At 35.5% G+C, this 23783-nt stretch overlaps 1 protein-coding gene across 3 annotated transcripts in view; it reads right to left on the reverse strand.

Moving 5' to 3' along the window:
* The window catches only part of LOC131076519 (U-box domain-containing protein 44), a 43618-nt gene extending 20839 nt beyond the window's left edge, over positions 1-22779 (reverse strand). Inside the window, exons 1-3 of one of the 3 annotated variants that reach the window (XM_058013755.2) lie at positions 22465-22779; positions 22049-22116; positions 19922-21520 (exon numbers count right to left, since the gene is read on the reverse strand). In XM_058013755.2, coding sequence (XP_057869738.2) covers positions 19922-21127 — 1206 coding nt within the window. In that variant the 5' untranslated portion in view covers positions 21128-21520; positions 22049-22116; positions 22465-22779. Of the gene's footprint in view, positions 1-19921; positions 21521-22048; positions 22146-22464 lie in introns of all 3 variants that reach the window. The other 2 variants (XM_058013754.2, XM_058013753.2) reach the window with 2 other exon arrangements.
* Positions 22780-23783: the final 1004 nt, after the last annotated feature.

Genomic DNA, 23783 nt, shown 5'->3' on the forward strand with positions numbered 1-23783 from the left:
TCTCCAAGGGACCAGAGCGATTTCTTCCTTAGACAAATTTCTTGCCAAGTTGAAACGAATTCCATGTCAAAGGTGAACGAAGGGGAGCATAGCGGATCCGTTGAAGATAGTTTTAAACATTGGCAAAGCACGAATGAGCTTACAAGTGAAAGTTCGCTCCTGTCCTTCAGTCAAGGACCAGGGCGAAATCAAGGCTATTTAATATTCTCCTCCAAGTTTAAACTACTCCAAGCCAAGGTACAAGGTGGCAATGATGTTTGGAATGCCTCGAAGAAGAACAAAGTTGCAAGGACCATGAAAAGTGATGAAATTACCCAAGTTCGCTCCTGTCCCTCTCCTAGGGACCAGAGCGAAATGTCCAAGTATACTTAATTTTGAGATGTCACTTCCATTTCAAACGTTCAAGAAGGAGTAAGAGACACCATTTTATACTTTGAAGACAATCGAAAGTTGATAAGAACAAGGATTAGCCCAAGGAACAAAGGTTCGCTCCTGTCCTTCAGTCAAGGACCAGAGCGATTTCTATGAAGACCATCATCCCTTCCAAAAAACCACGCCAAGGCAAAGTTATACAAGATCGAATATGTCCTTGGAAGGATGATGGACAAGGAACCAAACGTCAAAAGGTGACTAACTTAAGCAAAGATGCAAGTTCGCTCTTGTCCTTCAGTCAAGGACCAAGGCAATTTCTACTAAACTGGTCATTTCCTTCAAAAAATTACGTCAGGGCAAGGTTACACAAGGTTGAAAATATCTTTAAGAAGATGATGAACGAGAGGTTAACGACAAAAGGTTGGCAAATTTGAGCTAAATGCAAGGTTCGCTCCTGTCCTTCAGTCAAGGACTAGGGCGATAATGGTTCTAAGAGGCATTCATTTACAAAATAGAATCGATCAAGCATCAAGTTATGAATGAAGATCCCAGTTTGGACGTAGGAGATGAAGTTTCAAACGTGAAAAATGCAAGATGGAGGACCTAAATGTATAATCGCTCCTGTCCCTCTCCCAGGGACCAGAGCGATGTGGTTTGTATCCCTTACATCTCTCATGTTTTGGCGCCAATAAATGTTGAAATACATTAAATGCTAAAATTCGATAAAAACTTTGAATTATTTGATTAAAATGGCGTTTGAAAAATAGCGCATAAGGCATTTAATAATTGATTGGGCCTTTTTAAAAATCGAAATTATTAAATACAAAGGCATTTAAATTGATTAATTATTAAATTAAATAAAAAGGGAGAGCGCTTGGGGTTATATTTTTATATTTTTATAAAGTCGGCCTCCCTTTTATTTAAATTTGCTTATTATTTGCCTTATTTCTAAAAGTCGGCCTTTGTGAAAATAAAGAGGTAAACGCCTATATAGTGGAGGTGTGTTTAGCGATTCTAATCCATCATTCATCCACTTACACAAGTGCGATTTGGAGAAGAACAACAAGGTGCGAAATCTGGTCTAAGGAGGAGCGAATTTAGTTGAAGACTAAAGAAGGAGCGAATTTTCCTCAAAGCGTTGAAGGCTAGAGGTGGTGAAGTTGATAGAAGAAGCACATTTTGAGGACTTCGATCCACATTTTGCCTAGCAAACTTGCTTAATTTTGCATCTTTTCTTAGATTTAGTTCTCAAGTGGAGGTATGGCGAGATTCTCCTAGTCTCAATTTTGAATTTTCAATTTTCAATTTCAAGTGGCTTAGTTAAATTTAGGAAATGATAATTCAAAGATTTATCATGAGGTTTCCTAATTTAAAACTTAAATCCTCTTTCTAATCTATGTTTATACATTGCAAAATCTATTACTTATTATGAAATGTTGTGTAGGTATCAAGATGGCGACTCCAAGCTCGAAAGATCTACAAGTCGGAAGACTCTCCTCAAGGAAAATCAAGCCAGATCAAGGATGATCAAGCAAGGACAAGGGCGACCTCCTCCAGCCTAGCATCGACAAGGACGGCCTTCTTCGATCCAGCATCATCAGGATAAGGGCGACCTCTTCCAATCCAGTATTCCAAGACGAGGTACATCATCATCCTGCACATCAAGGACACAAGAAGTCAGAGCAAAGGGTTCGTTGAAGAAGCAGATAATTTCAGAAGAGTTAATTAAAGATAGCTTCTCAACAACATCAAGTTGAATATCTACCAAGTTACAAGTGTCAGATGAGGTGGCATCCCAGTCATCACTCCTCCAATCAGTGTGGTCCACCTCAGCATTTCCAGATTCAATGTACCTAACTCATGGAAGGTGGCACTAACTCCGATGTACCTACCCCGGCTATTCATTGGTCGAATTTTCTAGAGAGGACATGTGTCCAAGCAATACAATTTTATCATTGGTCAAGCATTAAATGTTATGTAATGGTTGTAACAAACCCTAATTAGGGTTTTCATTGTAAAATCTTGGCCATTGATCTCGAATTGATCGAAGCCATCGAATTGTATTGAGGGCACTATATAAGCCCCTGGCATTTCATTTTGTAAAGGTATTAGCAATTAGCAATAGTTAGAATAGTTAGGAATAGTTGGAAGCAGTTAGAAGATAGAGAGAGAATAGCAATTAGAGTAGAGTAGAGAGAGAAGGCAAAGATTGTTGCCAAGATGTTGTTGTAAAAGACTTGTAACTTCATTGAAGAAATGGTGAAATTTATGGGTCGATTCGACAATTTGCATGGTCTTTATACTTCTCATGTTTGATTTTATGATTAGATGAGTGGAAGAAATGTGCTTGATTGATGGTGAAATTCGTATATCCATACTACTAGCAGTTTGTTGATTGCAGACTTGCCTTGCGTAGTCAACTGGAATCATTCAGCTTAAGCTTAACTTCAATTGTCGCTTCTTCATCGATATGCATCAACCTGATGGTGTCTATGCCTGCAGTGATGATTTGAACATCATAAAGCTTTCCTTCGAAGATCGCACTAACCTTGTGGAGATGTTCCTATGATGTCAAAACAAGACTTAGTTAGAATTTCATCAAAGATCATTCATTGCTCTTACATTCTTAGTGTTAGGATTAGATCCTCTCCTCGCCCTCGTCTTTTTTCCTTTTTTCAAATCTAAGCTAGTGAAAATCCTGTGTTCCAGCAATATTCAAAGCAAATCAGAAGTTCAGGCATCAAATGTAAGTCCCCTTGTGATTCCAGCAAATCACATCATACCACAAAGAGCTTATCCACACGTAGAGACCCTACATAAAAGAACATTGGAGTCACCCTGATTGATCCTTTTTTGCGACACCTTCAGCAATCAGAGACTTTACTCAAGAGAGGATAAGGTACCTTTAGGTATTTTATTCTGTGTTTGATAGTGTACAAAATACACGTCAACATAGTTGTAATCTAATGTAGACTTGCAAACATAAAATTGCAAACCCAATCTAAATGTGTGTATTCCACCAATTTTGTATCTCTATCTGTTGTGTGGTGGATCCTATATTTGTGTGTGCCCTTGACAGTAATGTGTTATTTTCTTAATCTAGCTAAATTCGAATCTAGGACCTCCCATGTGAATATGGGAAAGTTCTACCACTAAGCCACCAGCACTATTTGTGATTGAACCTTTTTGGTAGTATCCTTATTATAGCCCCAAGTGTAGCTCATCTCTCCAGCACCCCTCCTCAAACCACACTTTGGCACTCATGGCTTCTACTTTTACTCTAATACCATGTAAGATTTGCTCCAAAGTCTAGTCTAAAGTGTGTGAGGGCACTCAATGTCCAATACAATGCACATAGTGTCAAGATCAACACTAGAACAAATCAATCCTCAACATGATCAATGATATTACACCATGCTGATCTAGACCAGGTGTATCTTTCAGGTATGAGTCCATAAAGATAAGGTAAAAGATTAAGCCACATAAGATGCCTAATGTTGTTTTGCTAAAATGCATAATTATCCTATAACAAGACTACCACAAGAGGATGAACAAAAGAACCCATGATACCTCACCAAATGATAAAACTTGTCCAAAACCCTTAGTGCATGTAAATCAGTTGAAATGAAGTCATCTCATGCAACCAAAACATTCTCAATTGCCCAAATGTCCAAGTAATCAACCAAAATGTGAAAATAGCAACAAACTGAATAAAAAATAGTCGGGAATGATTTTGATAAAAGTGCATGGATAGACCTGAAAAAATCGAAGATGCAGGGAAAACTTTATGAGCTTGGAAGCCAAATCTGGTGATCTGACTTTGACATGCAATAAAATGTACAACAGCGAAATTTCATAATGAGACCTACACCACTAGAAAGCACATGGAATCAACTTTCCAACAATTACTTGTTCACCAAATTTCAACACTATATGCCCAAGTTATGCCAAAAAGAAAAAACAACTCCTTTAGGGCTCAAAAACTAGGGTTTGGGGACAGGCAAAGATATGACTAACATCAACATGACATCATTTACCATAATATACTGTCTCTAATGAAGTATTCCTATGATTGCCAAAAAACCATCATTGGAGCTGCAACCCACCAAAATAGCTGGAGAACCTACTAGAAAGTCTGAAAACTACTCTTTGAGTGAGAACCACCAAAAATTGCCTAGGAAGCTACCAAAAAGTCCAAAAACCACCACTTGGGTGAAAACTGCTATCACACTTTTGGAAACCAACAATAAACATTGCCAAATGGTTTTCAAAGCACCATTGCCAATTTCCCAACAATGGTGACAAGTTCGCAAGAGTCAACAACCAAAACGACTGTCGACAATGGGAATGTATGTAGTAAAACCTTGTTGGCGGGTATACAGCAATGTGCAACTTCCAATAACTCGCAAATGGCTAGCAAAATGTTGCCTACCGACACACAAAACCCACATTTCAAAATTTTGCCGTAAAAAATCAAAAGTTTCTAGAAATAAATACCAATCATCAAAAAAACTACGTTTACACTATTGTTTGTGCCTGTCTCCATAGTAATGATTGCCACAAGCATACAACTATGCAAATTCATACAATCATACAAAATTTTGCTTCAAATTTTGTGCCCCCTAAAATAATTTTGCCGTAAAATTCCCTACTTGGATTTGAGCGTTTGGACCAGTGTTTCTAGGGTTTTGAGACATTTTAAATGCAACAATGAGGTTCCTTTTGCTCCTAAATCTACGGATTATTTTGCTTAAGGTTAAAACTCTCAGAAAAAGAATAGAAAATCATATATCTAGTGCTCTGATAACATGTTGGAGTTGATTGTTGAACCCCACAACTCCTAGAAATCACCTAGAACCAAAACACCTCTCACAAAGAGAAAAAACAATTGATTTTGCTACACAACCTTGGGAATTATATCGATCCAAAAAAGCATTTGAATTGGCTTTTGAATTATTGCAATATACAATAATGAATCCTTATAAAAGGAAAAAAAAAAAGAAACCTTAGATGAAGATTAAATTAGATCATGACATGTATCCTCATCCTGTGCTATAAGACAAAAAAAAACATGCATAAGTTTAGCTTAATTATGGTAAGTAAAAATGGGACCTAATTAATTAATTAGGTGATTTTCCTATTTTATTTTACTCTAACACGTTGGATATGGTTAACCCTCTTTGCAAGTAAATACTTGCAAGAAAATGCATTGCAAAAGATTGGCAACTCTATGGTAGAATACATAGCAGTTAGCATAGTAGCAATACACTCATAAAACCCACAAGCCACCTATCAATATCCAAAAGTCTCATACATCGATAAGTAGCAATACACTCATAGTAGCATGGTTACCCCTCTTTTCCTCTCTCTCTATAATATATGTATATATATAACGGCAATCTCAAACATGACCTATCAATATCCAAAAGTCTCAAACATGTATCTAGAAATCTTATACATCAAAATACAACAGTCTATGAGACTAAGGCTCATTCGGGCTATCAATATCCCCTAAAAATGCTTTGTAGGGGACAACAATATACAAACGTGCTTTGCGTGTGTGTGTGTAGATATATAGATACACACACACACTATATATATATATATGTATACATATATATACATATATATATATATATAGACACACACGTTGTCCCCTAAAAATGGCCCTCTAGGGGACATCCTGAAAAGACATCCCTTGTCGTCCCCCATCCCCAAAACATCATGGAATATAGGTGGTTTTCAACTTTCTTAAGTTTAACTTTGAAGAGATTTCTTTTAGAAGATAAAATTTAAACCACATTGAGGGTTTTTCCTTTAATTTATACCATAACGAGGATTTAGGTTGAAAACATAGGATCACCCCTACATAGATTGTCATGATGGAACAAACTACCATTTTAGGGGCGGCCATTTGTGCTCGACATTAACCCTCTTAGGTGAAAGTAGAAGAGATTTTTTACAAGTCCTATGCAATTTTTTACAATTAGCATGTTTATAATGTATAATGTTTGTTTTTGTCTCTGTGCCCCTCTTTTCCTCTCTCTCTATAATATATGTATATATATAACGGCAATCTCAAACATGATCTATCAATATCCAAGAGTCTCAAACATGTATCTAGAAGTCTTAAACATCAAAATACAACAGTCTATGAAACTAAGGCTCATTCGGGCTATCAATATCCCCTAAAAGTGCTTTATAGGGGACAACGATATACAAACGTGCTTTATGTGTGTGTGTAGATATATAGATATACACACACACACACACTATATATATATATATACATATATATAGAGAGAGACACACACACATTGTATATATATATATATATATAGACACACACATTGTCCCCTAGACATCCTGAAAACACATCCCTTATTGTCCCCCATCCCCAAAACATCATGGAACATAGGTTATTTTCAACTTTCTTAAGTTTAACTTTTAAGAGATTTCTTTTAGAAGATAAAATTTAAACCACATTGAGGGTTTTTCCTTTAATTTATACCATAACAAGGATTTAGGTTGAAAACATAGGAATGCCCCTACATAGATTGTCATGATGGAACAACCTACCATTTTAGGGGCAGCCATTTGTGCTCGACATTAACCCTCTTAGGTGAAAGTAGAAGAGATTTTTTACAAGTCCTATGCAATTTTTTACAATTAGCATGTTTATAATGTATAATGTTTGTTTTTGTCTCTGTGCACTAAAATAGCAAAATTGGTTTTTTCTCCATTTTTACAAGAGTAATATATTAATTTTTAGTTCCCAAGTTTTTGTTGACTATCTCCAATTTTAAACACGAATAATTTGAACTCCATTTATGCTTTTACAAAGCGATATGAATGCCATGTAAACAAAATGCTACCATGTTGATAGTAACTTAAAGTTCACCAATATTCTAGAAGTACTCAACTACGCATGCATCTGCATCAACCTAAATTGAGACAATACCCTACCAAATGGACTAATACTAGAAATTCTTGCATCTAGAAACAACCAATAGATTACCAAAATACCCCCTCAAATACCCTTCTCTAGAACGTTAGGAATCAAAATCAACTAAATCATGAACATGAGAAAAACCAACTAGGAAAGATCATCCTTTGTCTACTCCAAACAAGGTTGCATGCCCAACTTTGAATTAGCCTAACCAAAAGTTAAATTAGCCAAAAAAGAGAGAACAAATTCCAAAGGGCCTACTCAAGAAAAGGCAAATAGACAACCAAAAAAGCAAAGCAAACCACAACACCAAATCCCTTCAATATCCTTTCAGATCAAGACATAGAAGATATGGAGGATGTCTAGACCATTTCCAATGCCAATCAACCACAAAAGTCAAAGGCAACATGAAAACCAATGTTGCATAGAGTTTCAAAATGGGGGGATGTGGGGGCACAGTAATGAGTGCTGAAATTCAAAAGTTGGGAACAAGGGAGGGCAACCAAGGGCAGCAAGCGGATGGTGGTGTGAATAACATATAATATAGTACATTTGATTAATTATAAAAGAAGGTAAAAGAAATTACAATTTATCATTATAAATACATATATAAAAATATGTTGACAAGAAATTTAGTATATCCATATAAAAGAAGTTAACAATACATAATTAATTTATAAATATACAATAAATAAGTTTACAATATATATAGTGAATATGATTGAAAATATTTAATATTATTAATATATTATATAAGTATGTCTCAAATGACTTCTCAAGAGAACATTTCAAAGAGCTTGCCGTCCAAATACACCTATCAATCCATATGAAGAACAGCTGAAAGAATTTATGGATGGTATTCTATGATATAATTCAGATTGGTCTAGGATTGGTGCTGCTCAGCCAATAAAAAATGCTATGAAATTGGAACCTTATTAGGAAAAAAATCTGAAGCAAAAGGGACAGGATTTTGTGTGAAGGCAGCAATGACCTGTATAGTTCCATCTTTTGAACATGTACAAAAACTCCAGGGAAGAGCCAGCTACAGACAAGCATGTGAGAGGGGGAAGAGAGAATTCCAATGCCTAAGAGTTGAATTTCTGCAGGACAAAGGACGAAACAATGGATCGATACATTAAAGATCATGCCAGATTATGCAACATTCAAGCGGATTTTCCTACAGTTTTCTTGAATGACTGAGCTACCAAGAGGAGGGAGTAATAGGAGAATGAAGAGGTATCCAGTTACTGATGGAACCAATAAAGGATTAGGCTGCCTAAAGGATGTAACATTGTAAAGTTAACATTCATGCCCAAAGGGTTTTTTGTAATTATGTTTTTCAAAAGGAAGGCAAGGAGTTCACAAAGTAAATTAGAGTGAGATTCTCCTTTAATAACGGAGCCCTAATCTATCTTTTGATCAGCTCCAATCTCCAATGATGTCCATATGGAAAGACTATAGTCTACCATTGGAAATTTTTGAGCTCCAAAATTTTGGAAAATATAGGTAATACAATGGAAAAATGTATTGAAATAGATGAAAAGTGATTGATCCTTTGCATGCAATCTATGCAAGAATTAAAATAAGTAATGACTTAGAGTATCCACTTCCAAGGAAAACATACCTCTTCTAAGGTAGGCAACTTTCTTCAAGAATTGGATTATGAGAATATGCAGCTCAAATGCTATTCATGTCATATGATGATAGGTCATGAAGTGAATCGATGTCCACTTAAAAATCCCATGCGTGGAGAGTTAAAGAGGCATCAAAATTTAGAGAGGCATTTTTGTTGTAAAGAAATAATTGATTTTACTCTAAGGAAAAGTGCCCTCAAATATGGATGGAATATAAGAGAATGGCAGAAGAGAAAAGGAAAAGCCAAAGCAGCTGAAGTAACAACTGAAAGCACGAAGAGAAATTTTCCTATGGAATCAAAAGCTAGAGAAGTCTTTGCCGAAGGGGAAGAGGTAGCAAAAGAGCCAGACAAAAGGGAAGAGGATATTCCTATCTTACCATTCTCTATAAATAAAATGTGTGCATTAGAGTTTCGAAAGGAAAAATTGTTCGCATTCCGCTATATATGGCAGATATGTTTCCGGATATAGAGATGTTGACTCCATTAAAGAACCTGGAATGTGGCTTACAAAAACGGGAAGAGATTTGATCACATGGAGACAAAAGCAGAGAAAGAGGAAGGGTAAAAAGGCAAATAGTGGAAGAATACAGCAAGAGGTGAAAGCTGAGAGAGAGGGAGGCACTCAACAAATATTCAAAAGAATGCTGACAAGATTGAGGGGGAAGGTCCCTCCAGGTGGAAAATGAAGATCTTCTATTGGAATATAAGGGATCTCAATGCCCCTTCAAAGTGGGCAGTGGTAAAGCATCAATTAGCTTTAAAATCTCCAAACATCATCTTTTTACAAGAAACTAAAATGCTGGAAGAAGAAATGATGAAGCTGAATTCAGAATCGTGGAAAAATACCATGGGTTAGCAATGGAAGCTCAAGGGTTTATGCATTTTGTGAAACCAAAGAAATGTGCATATCACAATGAAAGCAATAGTGGAATGCTGTACAGCATGTGAGTTTTAATCTTTTCAAGAGAATATTACAGGTTAATGTATTAATGCGTGTAGCCCAAACAGTGTGATCAGGAAGACAAGGGTTCTAGAGCAATTATCCCTTCTATAATCCATCAAGCATGATAAAGTATTCTTTCTAGGAGGAGATTTCAATGCTACAACTGATCCTATGGATAATAAAGGAAAAAATCGCAGGGTAGCTAAATCAGAAATAGATTTTAAAAGCTTTATTGCAGATTAGAATATTTTTATGTTGTTCCCAGATTTGGTAATTTTACTTGAACAATAGAAAAAGCAATTTTTGTACCATAGCTTCTCATCTGGATCGATTTTTAGCCTCCCCTTGGTTGATTCCTAAAGAAAAGGATAGTTAGCTCAGAAATAGAAAAGGTATTCGACTCTTATCACTTCCCAATTCCATTGGAAATAAGTATGGATGTCGCCTACAACATGTGCCCTTTCAAGTTTGAATTTATGTGGTTTTTGCACCCATCTTTTCATTCGCTGGTTGAAAGAATGCAAGGGATTGCAAAGATATTTGTTTTTGTTCAACAATTCAAATTTTGTAAGAGAGAAAATTAGAAAATGGAACAAAGAGATTTTTGGTAATATCTTTGAAAAAGAGTTGAAATCAGAGATTCATAGAAGTGGCCTGTCTAATATTCACTTGGCTAATGAGAAAGAGATGTATTCTAAATTAGAATTGTGTTATGTTAAAGAGGAAAATTTTTGGAGTCAAAAGTCAAAAGAAAAAAGGGTTAAGGGTAGGGATAAAAATACAAGCTTTTTTCACCAGGTAACTACTGCAAAAACAGCTTTTAATAGGGTGAAATCTAAAAAAAAATTGTATCTGAAAGACTTAAGCAAAGAGGCAATGAATTATTATGGTAATTTGTTATCTATGGAAGAGAGGGCTAATTTGACAGATTCTCTCTCATTCTTTGATGCTATCCCTTATTTAGTTACTAAGGCTCAAAACAAATCCCCACTGCTTCTCTTTTCAATTGAAAAATAAAGCAAGCGGTTTTTTGTCTAAAAAGGGATAGAACTCTAGGCCTGAATGGTTTTCAAGCAAGTTTCTTCGAAGGTTTTTGGGATTTGATAGGAGAGGAGTTATGGGAGGTGTTAAATGATTCAAGGAAATCTAGGAAAGTGATTAAAGAGATTAAGTGGACATCTTTGGCCTTGGTGCCAAAAAAGCCTAATGCTGATACATTTACAGATTTTAGACTGATTGCTCTATGTAACACTATTCCATAAAAATTATCCAAAATACTGGCAAAGCGATTTGATTTCTAGCAAAAAAAAGCAATTTTATTTGTGGCAGAAATATCTTGGATGACATATTACTGGCCCACGAAACTATGCATACTCTTCAAGAGCAAAGGAAAAGAGGAATAGCAATCAAATTAGACATTGCAAAAGCATATGATAGAGTCGACTATGATTTCCTACAAAAAGTTCTTAAACCTTTTGGATTCTCTTAAGAATGGACAGAATGGGTGATGGCGTTGATGATTAACTCTTGGTTTTCAGTATTCGTTAATGTCTTGCAAAATGGCTTTTTTAAGAATTCAGGAGGGATAAGGCAAGAAGATCCACTGACTCCATATCTATTTATATTTATGGCAGAAGCATTTAGAAAGAATATCAATCTATTAAGAGGTTATAAAAGTTTGAAAGACATAAATAGTACTGAAAATAAAGAGGCTATCACTCATTGGCAGTTTGTGAATGACACCCTCCTTTTAATGTAATAGAGATAAAAGAGGTAAAAAGTTATAAGAAGATTGTGGATGAGTGTGAGCATGTTTCAGGGCAGGCAATAAATGTAGAGAAGTCAAGTCTTTTTTTGTCAATTCTCATCAGCAGCAAAGAATATGTAAAATCCCCATCAGTGAAGTAGGAAATTTTTTCCTATCTCAAGCACCAGGTGGGGTAGTCATTAAATCATTGAAGCTGCATGATAAAGCATTGAGGGCAAAGAAAACACGGCACTTTCTTGAAAACCAAGACTTAAAATGGTGCAAGGTAATGAAAAATATAAATCTTCAAGATAGAGATGCAAGATATTTGTTTAAACTTGTAAGGGTTCCAAAAGGGTCAGCCTTTTGAATCTTTATGATTTCAACAAAGGATCTCATTCGAAATCAATTGGCATGAAAAACAGAAGATAGAGGTAAAGCTCTTTTTTTAGTGGGCTCGTGACTAGACTGCCCTCCGGTGGGCACATATGTGGAAATAAGGGAGCTATGATAAGTACCATTAGCCACTTGGGGATAGCTAGTGAAATATTATTAGATAGAATGTGAAGAAAGATGAAAATGTCATAAGATGGTGGATTGATTTTCAAATTTCAACAGGTATGGAGAACCAAAAAGAATTGTTATTTAATTGCTTGCGGCGGATAAGGATTCCAGGCCTATTTTGGAAAGACAGCATAATATGGAATGATAATTCTATTGAAGCATATTTAGTTAAAACAGGATATTCTGTTCTAATAAGTGTATAGGATATCCCACCTCTTCAAGTTTAGGCAGTGGAAGCAATACAGAAAAGAGATGTGCCTCCCAAGTGTAATATATTTATGTGGCTGTCTAGCCTGAATAAAATCCAACTTTAATAATCTTAGAATTGAGGTTTTCAAGGTCCTTATAGATGTTTTTTATGTTGTAGGAAAGAAGAAATCAATGGATTTTATTTTCTTGCATTGTGAATATGCAAGAGAAATTTGGGAAGTTATGTTGTATAAACTGCATGTTTCCAAAAAAATTACAACAAAATTTGAGTAGGAGGTTAAAGGATTGAAGGACTTGAATTTGTAATGTAGTATGTTGCAGCAGTTTATGGAAACCTTTAGTTAGAAAGTATAGGAGGATCTTTAAGGGAGAAGGAGAGCAATGGGATAGGTGTTGATTGAAAATTGAAGTGGTTATTTCCTCAAATGTGAAAAATCATTTAGGGAAAATTCAAAATCCCTTATTGGATAAGGAGAAATGGATCTTCAACTTCAAGACCTCATTAAGGAATTACTAGGGAAAAACAATATTGATAGAAGAAATAGCAAATCAATCCCACCTAAGGAGGGTAGTCTGATATTTTTGTGATGGAGCAATAAGAGGAAATCCAGGTTGGTTTTGAAGGATAAGAATGGGAAGTTATCAAGAAGGGCTCCTTCTTATTAGAAGGAACAAGATAAATAATGAAGAAGAATTTTTAGCTTTATCAGAAGGAATCCATATGGCCAAATCATCAAAAAAAGTTGTACTTCATAAAAAGGTTTATTATAAATAATAAAGTTAAAGATGACCATTCAAAAGGAATTTAATGCAAAAAGAATTTGATTCTACAAAAACATAAAGATTGAGATTATTAGACAAAATATTTGAAGTGTGATAAACATGTTAGAAGAATAATTATTAAAAACAACAAAATGTCAACAATAGAGCAAGTCCTGAGGATTTTGTGAGTGAGAAAGAAGATAGCAAGGAGCCGGACAGCTATAATCTTCAAACCCCTCCTTCCCCACCCCATGATACTGGTAATGTGGGTGCGGCGGCTCATGAGGACCTTCACCCAAAATGTGCAGAGCTTAGTGATAAAAAGGTAGATTATGAGAATGTGTTGGGTATGGCTCGAGAACATGCAATTGACACGTTCAGCATGTTTAAATGGTTGTTTCATGAATTAAAGGAGGTTAGACTCAATCAGAGAGCCCTAGGTAGTAAAATGGAGGCCATCCCTGTTGGGAATGATCAAAGCAATTAGAAGGATGTGGGGCAGTGGACGGCGGAGGAGAAGAAGTCAGTGTCGGAATGCATTAAAAGTACGGGTAAAGGGATTGCTCAAATAAAGAAAGGGTTTGAAGACCACATCTCCAATGTTGAAGATGGATACAATAAGATCCAGGCTACACTTAAGGCTATCATGTTGAACAGCCACAAAATTGTGAAGCAGTCAAAATTGTGAAGCATATTGCTGATGTTATGGCTATCATGGTGCATAGTTGGGAGTAGCAAGAAAGGGCTATTGTCACCATTGGAGATGATACTAATGTGACCCAAGTTGAAGAAGGACCCAGCAGAAGGACCCATGGCAACGTGAAGAAGAAGGCAGCCATTCAGAAGGTGGACTACAAAGAAATAAAAGCTGCTGCTGAAAAAATGAGTGTCCTTGAGGCTGAGGTGGCTGAGACCCTCAAGAGCCTCATGTAATTGGGTTTGTGTTTCTGTTGTCTATTGTTGTTGTTGTCTTTGTTTTGCTGGTTTTGTGATTCGTTCTCTTTGCTGGTTTTTTGTTGCTCGTCTGAGCTTTTGTTGTCTCTTTGGCTGCCATTTGTAATGTCTTTTTCTTGCAGCCTGTTTTGTTTTAGATATATGTTAAACTTTGATTCTAATTCTCTTAGAATCTTTTTGTAAAGGGTTTCGAGGCCCCTTCAAAACATGTTTTTATTAGAATATTTAATTATATTTTAGTCACCTATATTTAGTTCCTTGTTTAATGGTCATTTAACTTTTTAGTTAATTAGTTTTTAAGCTTTATTTAGCATTTAGCTTTTTCTTTTTAGTTAATTAGCTTTTAAGCTTTATTTAGCGTTTAGCTTTTTAGTAGTGCACTTTAAACGACTTGTTCTTAATTTAGAACGTCATCCTTGTAATCTCTTTATATATGTTTGTATATTGTTGACTAGATTATTCAATTATTGAATCATTCATTCAATTTATTTTTCATGGTATTAGAGCGGGTCGATGGTATTCTTTAAAGTTTGGCGAGTTTTTTAATAAAAATTCATGGCCTTCTTTCTGGAATATTTTCCAGATTTTTTTTATTGTTTTTTTATAAAAAAAACGATTTTGCTTTTTTGAAGGCTTTTTGAGGGTTTCTGGTACGTGGGCGAATTTCTGTGTGCTGGGCACCAGTTCATGTTTTTTTTAAGGTTCTGGTTTTCGTGCCTACAACCTGGAGGTTTTTTTTTGTAGATTGAAAATTTTCCTAAGGTTTCTGTAATTTTCGACTAGGGTTTTGACAAAATTTTATTCTGGTTGCAGATTCTTGGTGGGTTTTTCGAGACCTCAACTAGGTCGTCATCATATTTTTCTGGGTGCATCGTTTTTTGTGCCTCGATTTTTGAGCTGCCGAATCTACGTTCTGAATTCAGATTCTTGGTGGGTTTTTTGAGAGCTTTTCTGGTTTGGTCTCAGATTTTTATGGGTGCCTCGTTTTCCATGCCTCGAATTTTGTGCCAATGAATTTGCCTTGGAATTTAAAAACACTCAGTGATTTCTACTAATTCTATAGACATCAGGAATTTTGGTGTCTTTTGGGCGCCATTTATGTTGTACATCCGACCTAGGATTTCTACCCCTATTTTTTTTTGCGTTATTTTTTGGAAAAAAAATCGTCAACATTTTTTAATTTTTCTGGTTTTTTTTACAAAAAAATCAGAGGTATTTTTTTATTTTCTGCAAATTATTATTTTTTTCTAATTATTTTCAGGAAAAATTTCAGGTTTTAAGTTTGCAGAAAATTTTAATTTATGGGTTTCTTCCAAACCTCGAAATTCGTGCCTTAGAATTCGTACCTTAGAATTCTCCTCCAGGGTTTCAGATTTTTTGTGCAGTTGCTTCTATTCTGATTTTTGAATCAGATTCTTCTATCTCATGCTTTCACTAGGTTGACCTCGTTCAACCTCCATTTTTGTGATGGCATCGTTGACCAACATCATGTTGGAACAAAGTCAAAAATTCAACAGCTACCACAACACCTGGAAACAGTGCATGTTCACGATATCTGAATATTGTTACCTTTATCAGATTGATTTAGGCTAGACCTCGTCTTACAAGTCCCAAGGTTTTCACAATTTTTTCCTGAAAAATTGTTTGTCGGTTTTCTAATTTTTTCCACAAAAAATCATGGGAGGGTTTTCACAATTTTTTCCTCAAAAATTGTTTCGCGGGGTTTATAATTTTCCCTTAAAAATTATCTCATCTGTAATTCACGATATTCGCGTAAGATTTTAATTATCTGGGTTTTACCCTTTTTTTCCACAAAAACGATGATTTGTAACCCTCCGATTTCTTGGTTTTTCAATTTTCTCCTCAAAATCATAAATTCTCTTTTCGAGGGTTCCTATTTCAAGGTTTGACGATTTTTTCCTCCAAATCGTGCTTTGTTGCAATTAGTTTGGATCGCACCTGCCAAGGTGAACATCTACAACCGTGGTATCTTGCAGTCAGTTTTGGAGATGGTACTCTTTTGCAAAAGGGTTTGCCAATTTTTCCTCAAAATCATGGTTTCAAGTTTCAGTTTGGTTACCCAACGTCAGGTTGGATGGATTCTGGTATTCTTGGTCATTAACACTTTTCAGATCCAGGGAGGGTCTCCACCGCAGCAGAGAGCAAGTTCTAGGTTATGGAAACTGTTAAAAGGAGTTGTAAAAGAATATAAAAACATAAAGAGAGGAAAACAACAAGTCGAGAGAAATAGAAAGAAGGGGATAAAAAGATGAGAAAGGAATAGAGTTGAAGACCTAAAATAATGCAAAATACAAAAGACAAAGCAATGAAAACTAAACAATTGAAAATAGAAGATTAAAAGCAAGACAAAACTATGAAAAAATGAAAATATGAAACATGAGAAAGAGAAAAGATACGAGGTAAATGAAATAAGCAGGACAAGACAAGAAGAGTAAAAAGAAAAAGATCCAAAGCTTTAAATAAAACTAACAAAAAAAAAGCACACCAAATGGAGGAAAGGCATGCTAAGTGTGGAAGGGAAGACAAGACCCCAAAGAACAACAGGAGAGGATCAAGATGTAGAGGAAGTAAGGGGGTTGCGGAGAGAGAGGAGAGCACAATGAGAGAATGATAAAGGAACAGTGCAAGGTGGCAAGACAAGCATGCTAAAGAGACCAAGGAAGGAGCGAATAAGAAAGGAGAAAGGTCAAATCCAAGGAGCTTTCATTTTGAGTGAATTCAACAAGAAATGCGAAGTGGGGCTTAAGATCCATCCCTCATCAAGATTAAGGTTGGAAGGGCGGCTCTTTAGATGAATGGCTTCTTTAAGCTTTCTCTTGAAAAACCTATCTTATACGACAAAGAATTGACTGGATTGAAGACAAGCGTGATGTTTTGTGTTGGAGGAATGTTCAATGAGGGTGAATTTTGCGATCCATTTGTGTCTTTTGTCAACACTAAATTTCTTGATCCTGGTGCTAATGAAATGACCAATTTCTCCAATTTTCAAAGTCTCTCGAGTGCAATCAACCTTATAGACCTCTAAGTTGAGAAGAATGTATCTAAGATCTTTGTTTGAATATATGAGGTTTCTGACAATAGAAACTTGAGGACTTTTATGCAATTTTTTAATGATCTTGTTGGAGATGCCTTAGACATAAGGGAAAGTGGCAACATATGCAACACTAGAGTCATCAACCTTGGTTCAAAGCTAAAATAAGCTTTGGATTGCATATACATTCTAGTGATGTGCTTGTTGCAGTACCCATTCAATTTAAAAACCTTTGTTAAGTGGGATAGCTCTTGGTCCATTTTCTCTTCACCACAAATGTGATAGACCATAGTGGCTAGAGTATTTAGGACATCCACTTTTTGGGTAGGATACTGATGAGAGGATAAATGGAGGTAGAGGTTGATATGGATGGATTTTCTAAAGACATAGAGCCATCTACTCTTATAAAAAAAGGATATCCAAAAAGGGAAGTTGGTTGATGGTTTCAAGTTCTTCAGTGAACTTGATGCCATAAGGCTTGAAGCAATACTATTCAAGGGAGAATGGAATTATACTAATTGTTACGAGACATGAGTCCAACAATTGTTGGTATCATAAACATATCACTTCCACCACTTAGGTTTAAAGGGGAAGGATTGGGGGCTAGCTCTTCAAAGTGTTCCACAAAATGGTTATCTATAACAAGGTATGATAGGGATCCAATGGCCACCCTATTGAACTACTCATAGACCACTTCCTTGAAAGCAAAAAGCATGGATCTAAGATAAAGTTCAACCAAGGAAGCCATTTCATCATCGGTCATATGTCTAACCAACTCAATTAAGTCATTAAGGGGAAATTATGTAAACAACGACATAACATCAAAGCTAACCAAAACGTCAACATTTGTTAGTTTTTTCTCCTTGATGAAATTAATAAAATGGGATGAGTCCTTGATGAAACTAATAAAATGGGATGAGTCCTTGATGAAGGATTTTGATCTTCCCACATGAGAGATGATTTTAGCCAAGAAAGTTACAAGCTTGTAAAAGGTTCAATTTGTGGTGTCCACAATTGATATTAGAGGAATGCCAACCTTGTGAATTTTCAATGCATTGTAAATTTTGGGGATGGTGTCTTATGGGGCATTAGCCAATTTTTGGTGCTATCATTGAAAGATGAAAGGGTAATGGCATATTTCACTCTTTTCATGACCTTGGAAATTTAGTATTGGGGCACAACTCTTTAGCTTCCACTATTATTGAGGTGATTGAGCATTTTAGCAACATAATCTTGTTTGTTCAATCAAGATGACAATGGTGTTCCCTTTGTCAACTTTGACAATTACAATGTCATTGTTTGTCACTAGTTTTTTTGAAAGTGATTGGTTCATCTTTGGGGATGTTTAGGGTTTTGCATGTCTAAGAGTGACAACACAATCTTTCCTAATCTCATCAGCCAAGACTTTGGGAACATTCCACTTTAAGCTACCTTTAATTTTGAATTTTAGATATTTAGTTTTCAATTTTATTTTACTAGCCATCCATATGAAATAATAAATTCATTAAAAAAAATCTATTCTTGAGACTCCATCCACGTGCCCCCCTTCCTTGAAACTTGGAGAAACACTAATAATTATGAGTGATTATCTTTGTAGGCTCCTTTCAGAATCTAAAACAATAAGAAAAAGCCATGGTGTCCCCATGATTAAAGGACAGAGGTACCTACTTTCATTTTGCTGATGGCACGCAACTTTTTTCCATTCATTCTAAGAGAAATCAAAAAAAATACAACAGCTTCTTGGCCTCTATCGAGTAGCCTCAGGACAACAAATCAATAAGGACAAATCCAATGTCATCTTCATCAACATTCTAGCTGTCAAAAAGCATAAAATCCTCAACATCTTGATAGAAAAGTTATGACTACTTAAACTACACAAAGCTTGCTCTGTCACATCAAAAAGAGAAACAAAGCATTCAAACTAGAGATGACAATTCTAACCATAGTTCACAAACTCTGCGAGTACTCTCCGAGTTGCCAAGTACTCACTGTTTTTTTTTTTGCTGTGTGAGTTTTTACAGACAGGAAAAACATGGGTAAAAACGCCAACATGGATAAAACGCTGGTTAAAATGCCTTTTTCACATGTTTGTTTTGCTCTTTCAAGATGTCAATTTTTAATTTAATACATTATGTAATTGATTTTGCAAAAAAAAAAAAAAGAGAAATTTTCATTCTTAGTACTTTCTAAGTTGCCGAGTATTTGCCAAGTTTTTGCTGAGTCAAAAATTTTGGGCTTGCCAAGTAAGTCCAAGTCTGCGAACTATGGTTTTAACCATCAATTAGAATACCAGTAAACAATTCGTGAGAATGATTCTTTCAAAAGAAAAGGGCTAAAATATATGTTACAATCACTCCATCTGATTTTTCTACATATGAAACAGATTTCTTATCAAAACAACCAAAAACATGACTGCAGATACAATTAGCAGTTTTGCTATTTGCAGATAACAGTGCATAGATTCAATTGACCTTGTGTTCTTCATAATAAATATCTATAAGCAATCTTACCAGTGAACGTGTAGAAAAAATTAGAATCAGTTCTAAAAAAGCATCCAAGTGAACATATACTTGCACTAACTAGGTTCCTATTACCCCACAGGGGAACATCGTAATAAATGGAATAATGCTTCAGCAAAATGCCAGCTTAATACATCCAGGAACTAATAAAGTGACAACATTGTACAACCAATGAAAATTGAAGCAAGATATAAAAGTGGCAGATACACTTACCTTATACTCATCTCCCAGAGCTGCAATACTAAAGAGGATCCTAAATATCTTTTCCTTCAATTGTGGTGTAGATGGCTTCAAAATTGCAACCAACGGCTGAATCCCATCTAAAGTTACAAGCAAGCGTTTGTATTTCAGATTAACATCTAACAGTTGCTTCACTGTATTGACTGACTCCTCTACGTCAGTGGATGTCCCTTGAGACCTGATTTGTTGAATGGCATGCAACATTGTTTTATGACGTTTCAGATCAAAAAACTCCTCCATGTTCTGTTTCAGCTTTAAGTTTGGAATTAGTTCGAAATTTTCCAGCTCCTTTCCTGTGTTTGGGCAAATTGTGTTGCCTCCTTCAAACCACTTAAGAATGGCAGATCTCTCATAAGTGTAACCAGCTTCTGCTAGCATTACTGGATCTTCCATTATTTGTCTTGTAATAGGACAGAAAAAGGAACTTGGAATGGCTAAATCGTTGGCTGAAAAAGGAGAATCCTCTGGTACCAATAAGTTGACATCTGGAAGAACTGCAGGATTCAGTAACGTGTGGAGGCTCTGAAGTAAGATTAGCTCTTCTTCTCTTCTCTCAATCCTTGCTGTCTCTAGATCTCCCTTAAGCTCCTGTATCAATTCACCAGCCTCATAAAATTTCATATTTAGAGTGGTCGATATGACACACAGCAAATCTGTTGCTAAACTATCATCTGCTTGACCATTTTTTAGAGCCTGAGATAATTGTTGAGCTATTTTCTCATGCTCTGGTTCCACATAGAACAAAGCTTCACTCAACTTATTTTGCATCTCCTTAATTTGAACTTCTGTTGTCGAAGAAAGCATTGTGCTCCTCTGCAGCATCAAACTCAAACAGTGTACCAGTTCTCCAAATTGTTTGGTAATTTGGTCAACCAAAGCATTGGATTGATAGAGGAGAAGAATACGACTGCTATTCTTACAACACTTTGTAAAAGAATATATTGCTTCCAGTGTATCAGCTAGACTTTGGAGTGATGCCTGAGCCTCCAAAGATGTGGCATTAGTGAAACATTCCTCCCTTGATAGGTCTTCGACCAGTTGCCGCAAGTCCAACAGATAGTACGCCATCATTAGAAAATTGGCCTTACATACAACAATATGACTGACAAGTCCCTTTGTTTCATCTATAGATTTAAAAATCCTATTCATCACATCTGCAGTTTCCAAGTCCACAGGCATTTTGCAATCCTATAGGCAAACAAACTTTGACTACTAGACAGCCCGGTGCATCATGTAAAACTAATTTGAGAAAACAGGTCAACAATCACCTCAGGTGAGACAACCATGTTATTCTTAAAAGCCCTTAGCTGTCTTGAACTTCTTCCCAGATATTCAACATGTTTCTTCTGTGTCGCATCTATTTACAACTTACCAGGAAGACTGAATCATCATCAGTAGAGTATTTTTACAGTTACCCAGAATGCATGGCCCCGATACTTCCTCGCATCAAATTCTTGCTATGTCTTAAAGTAACAAAAATTTGGATCTTTCTGGATCCTTGGACAAGCTTTCGCTGAGCCTCTTAACAGCAGAATCTCACACACTTCAGCACATCTTCTCACAATCTTGCTACTGGTAAGATTAAATTGATATTTAAAAAGCACAAAACAAATCAAGATATTAGCAGGCTTCTACAGTATAAACCCCATAAGGAAAAAAATCCCCAAAAAACACTAAATTAATATCTATATGCGGTGGAGATATTTGCATTCCATCCTTCCCAAGATATCTCCTTTGACCTTGCATTCCAAATCTTTTGCTAAATTCTCAATATCTCCATTCACTCCTACTACAGAAAATACTTTTGAACTCTATCTATCCAAATATAACACACAAACAGCTCTACAAATTTATTTCAACATATATTTATATCAAAGAAAAAGATCATTTTTTTGTAGTCAAACAACATGTGAACATATATTTTTGAATTTTTTTTAATCAACTCGCCAATCTCTCTAACATTCCAGGAAATTACAAAAACTGATAATATTAAAACAAGTTTTAAAATTCCTTAGGGTCAGAAGGGAGATGAGACATAGAGTGTGAACATCAACAGGAGCATTATTCATTAAAATTTAATGGGTATTTCAGTTATACAACCAGTCAATGTTTGGGCGGACACCTCCAACGATCGACAGCATCTTTCCCTCCAGCTGTTACACCGATATCTAGTACTCAAATGTTCAATCAGCAAGGCCTGTGATTTATTTAACTTTGTGTATGTGTGATTACATGAACTGAAATAAACCTCTACTGTGAAAAAAACTGTAACTTTGCCAGTATTTTAAACTAAGTACCGTAATCAGTATTGCACATAATGAGTTGAAATTCAAGACACCTGAAACAAAAATCCCTTTTCACTAAACATCAACCTTGGCTTCCTACCCATAAATTCCAAACTGTTCGTATCAGTTTCAATTATTACAATTGAGAAATTAAACCTCAGCAATTCATTTAAAACAAGTTCAAAGCAATCATAAGATGAATTAAAATAAGCAGCAGGATATACAACTAACCTGATCTTTTTCTCTTCATCTTGTAATGGCAATGGCAAAGGCAAATGAACCCCCTCCTCCTGTGATTCATTCCATGTATAGCAGAAATGCATAGGGTTGTTATTATCTTATTGTTGTTGTAGTGGGTGAAAAAGACATATTTGCCCCGTCAAAGAGGGAAGAATTGCCATTCAGCCTGTATTTTGTAGTCGTCGGTCAAGCAGGGCAATTCCAATGCGAAAAAGATACAGTCAATTCATCGTCTAGGACGCGTTTGTGGGAACGCAAGGAATTAATTGGTGTTCGCGTGGAAGTGAGTGGCGTCGAAATTAACGATTATGGATCAACTCCAAGTAGGCTCATTTATTGTTTTTTTTGGAAAGAAGGATAGTAATTGATTTGTTGTAATTGAAAGTTAATCATTTTTATTTGTTTTTGTTTAGTAATATTTTAAATGAGGAAGAGGATTCAATAGTCTAGGGGTCAAATTCAAGTACAATTAATTATTTAAAAATTTTATTCAAGGTCAAGGTCATTAATAACAAGTATAGAATGATTTGTTTCATGGATTATTTCATTAATTGATAATTTTGAATAGTTAGTTGAAATCTCACGACTAAAAATGGTTAAGCATTAAACTCACTAAACTCAACTATTAGAACTCATATCCTTATATGCCTAGCCACATCTCTCCTCTACATATTAACATGTGAAGCAACCTCTCAAAGTGCCGCTAGGTTTAAGATCAAAAGCACTGAGGTTCGGAATACAATTATAAGGCTTGGTATTCTAGGAATTGGATTATTTCACCCTAAACTTAATAATTTTCATTGCATTGATTCGAATTATATTTTTTCAGCAAAGAAACACAATGATCAAGCATGCAAACAAGAGAGAATAACAAAGGTTTGTAATTAACTAGGAAGAGGATTCAATTATCTAGGGGTCAAATTTCATATTTATCAATTTTTTAAGTAGCAAGTTTAAATTATTTTGAAATTTTGCTATAATTATTTAATTCTTTTATCTAGATGAGGTCAAGATCGTTAATAACAAGTATAGAATGACATGTTTCATAGATTATGTCATTAAGAGTAGGTCCCCATGTTGTTGCTTAGCTTATTTTGGCTAGCGGTCGTTGCTCACTTTTTTTAGCAACAATTTGTGGAGGTGGTGACCCCATGAATGTCAAATTTTGTTGCTTATAAAATAAGCAATCATCTTAAATTGCATTATTAAAGGAAATCTTTAATAATAATTTGTCACATAAATCTTGGAGAAAAAATTGGAAACAAATTAAAAAAAGAGAAGAAAACTTGTGGAGCCACATGTCACTCTTC

This window comes from Cryptomeria japonica, chromosome 3, assembly GCF_030272615.1.
Source record: "Cryptomeria japonica chromosome 3, Sugi_1.0, whole genome shotgun sequence".
NCBI classification, from domain to species: Eukaryota; Viridiplantae; Streptophyta; class Pinopsida; order Cupressales; family Cupressaceae; genus Cryptomeria; species Cryptomeria japonica.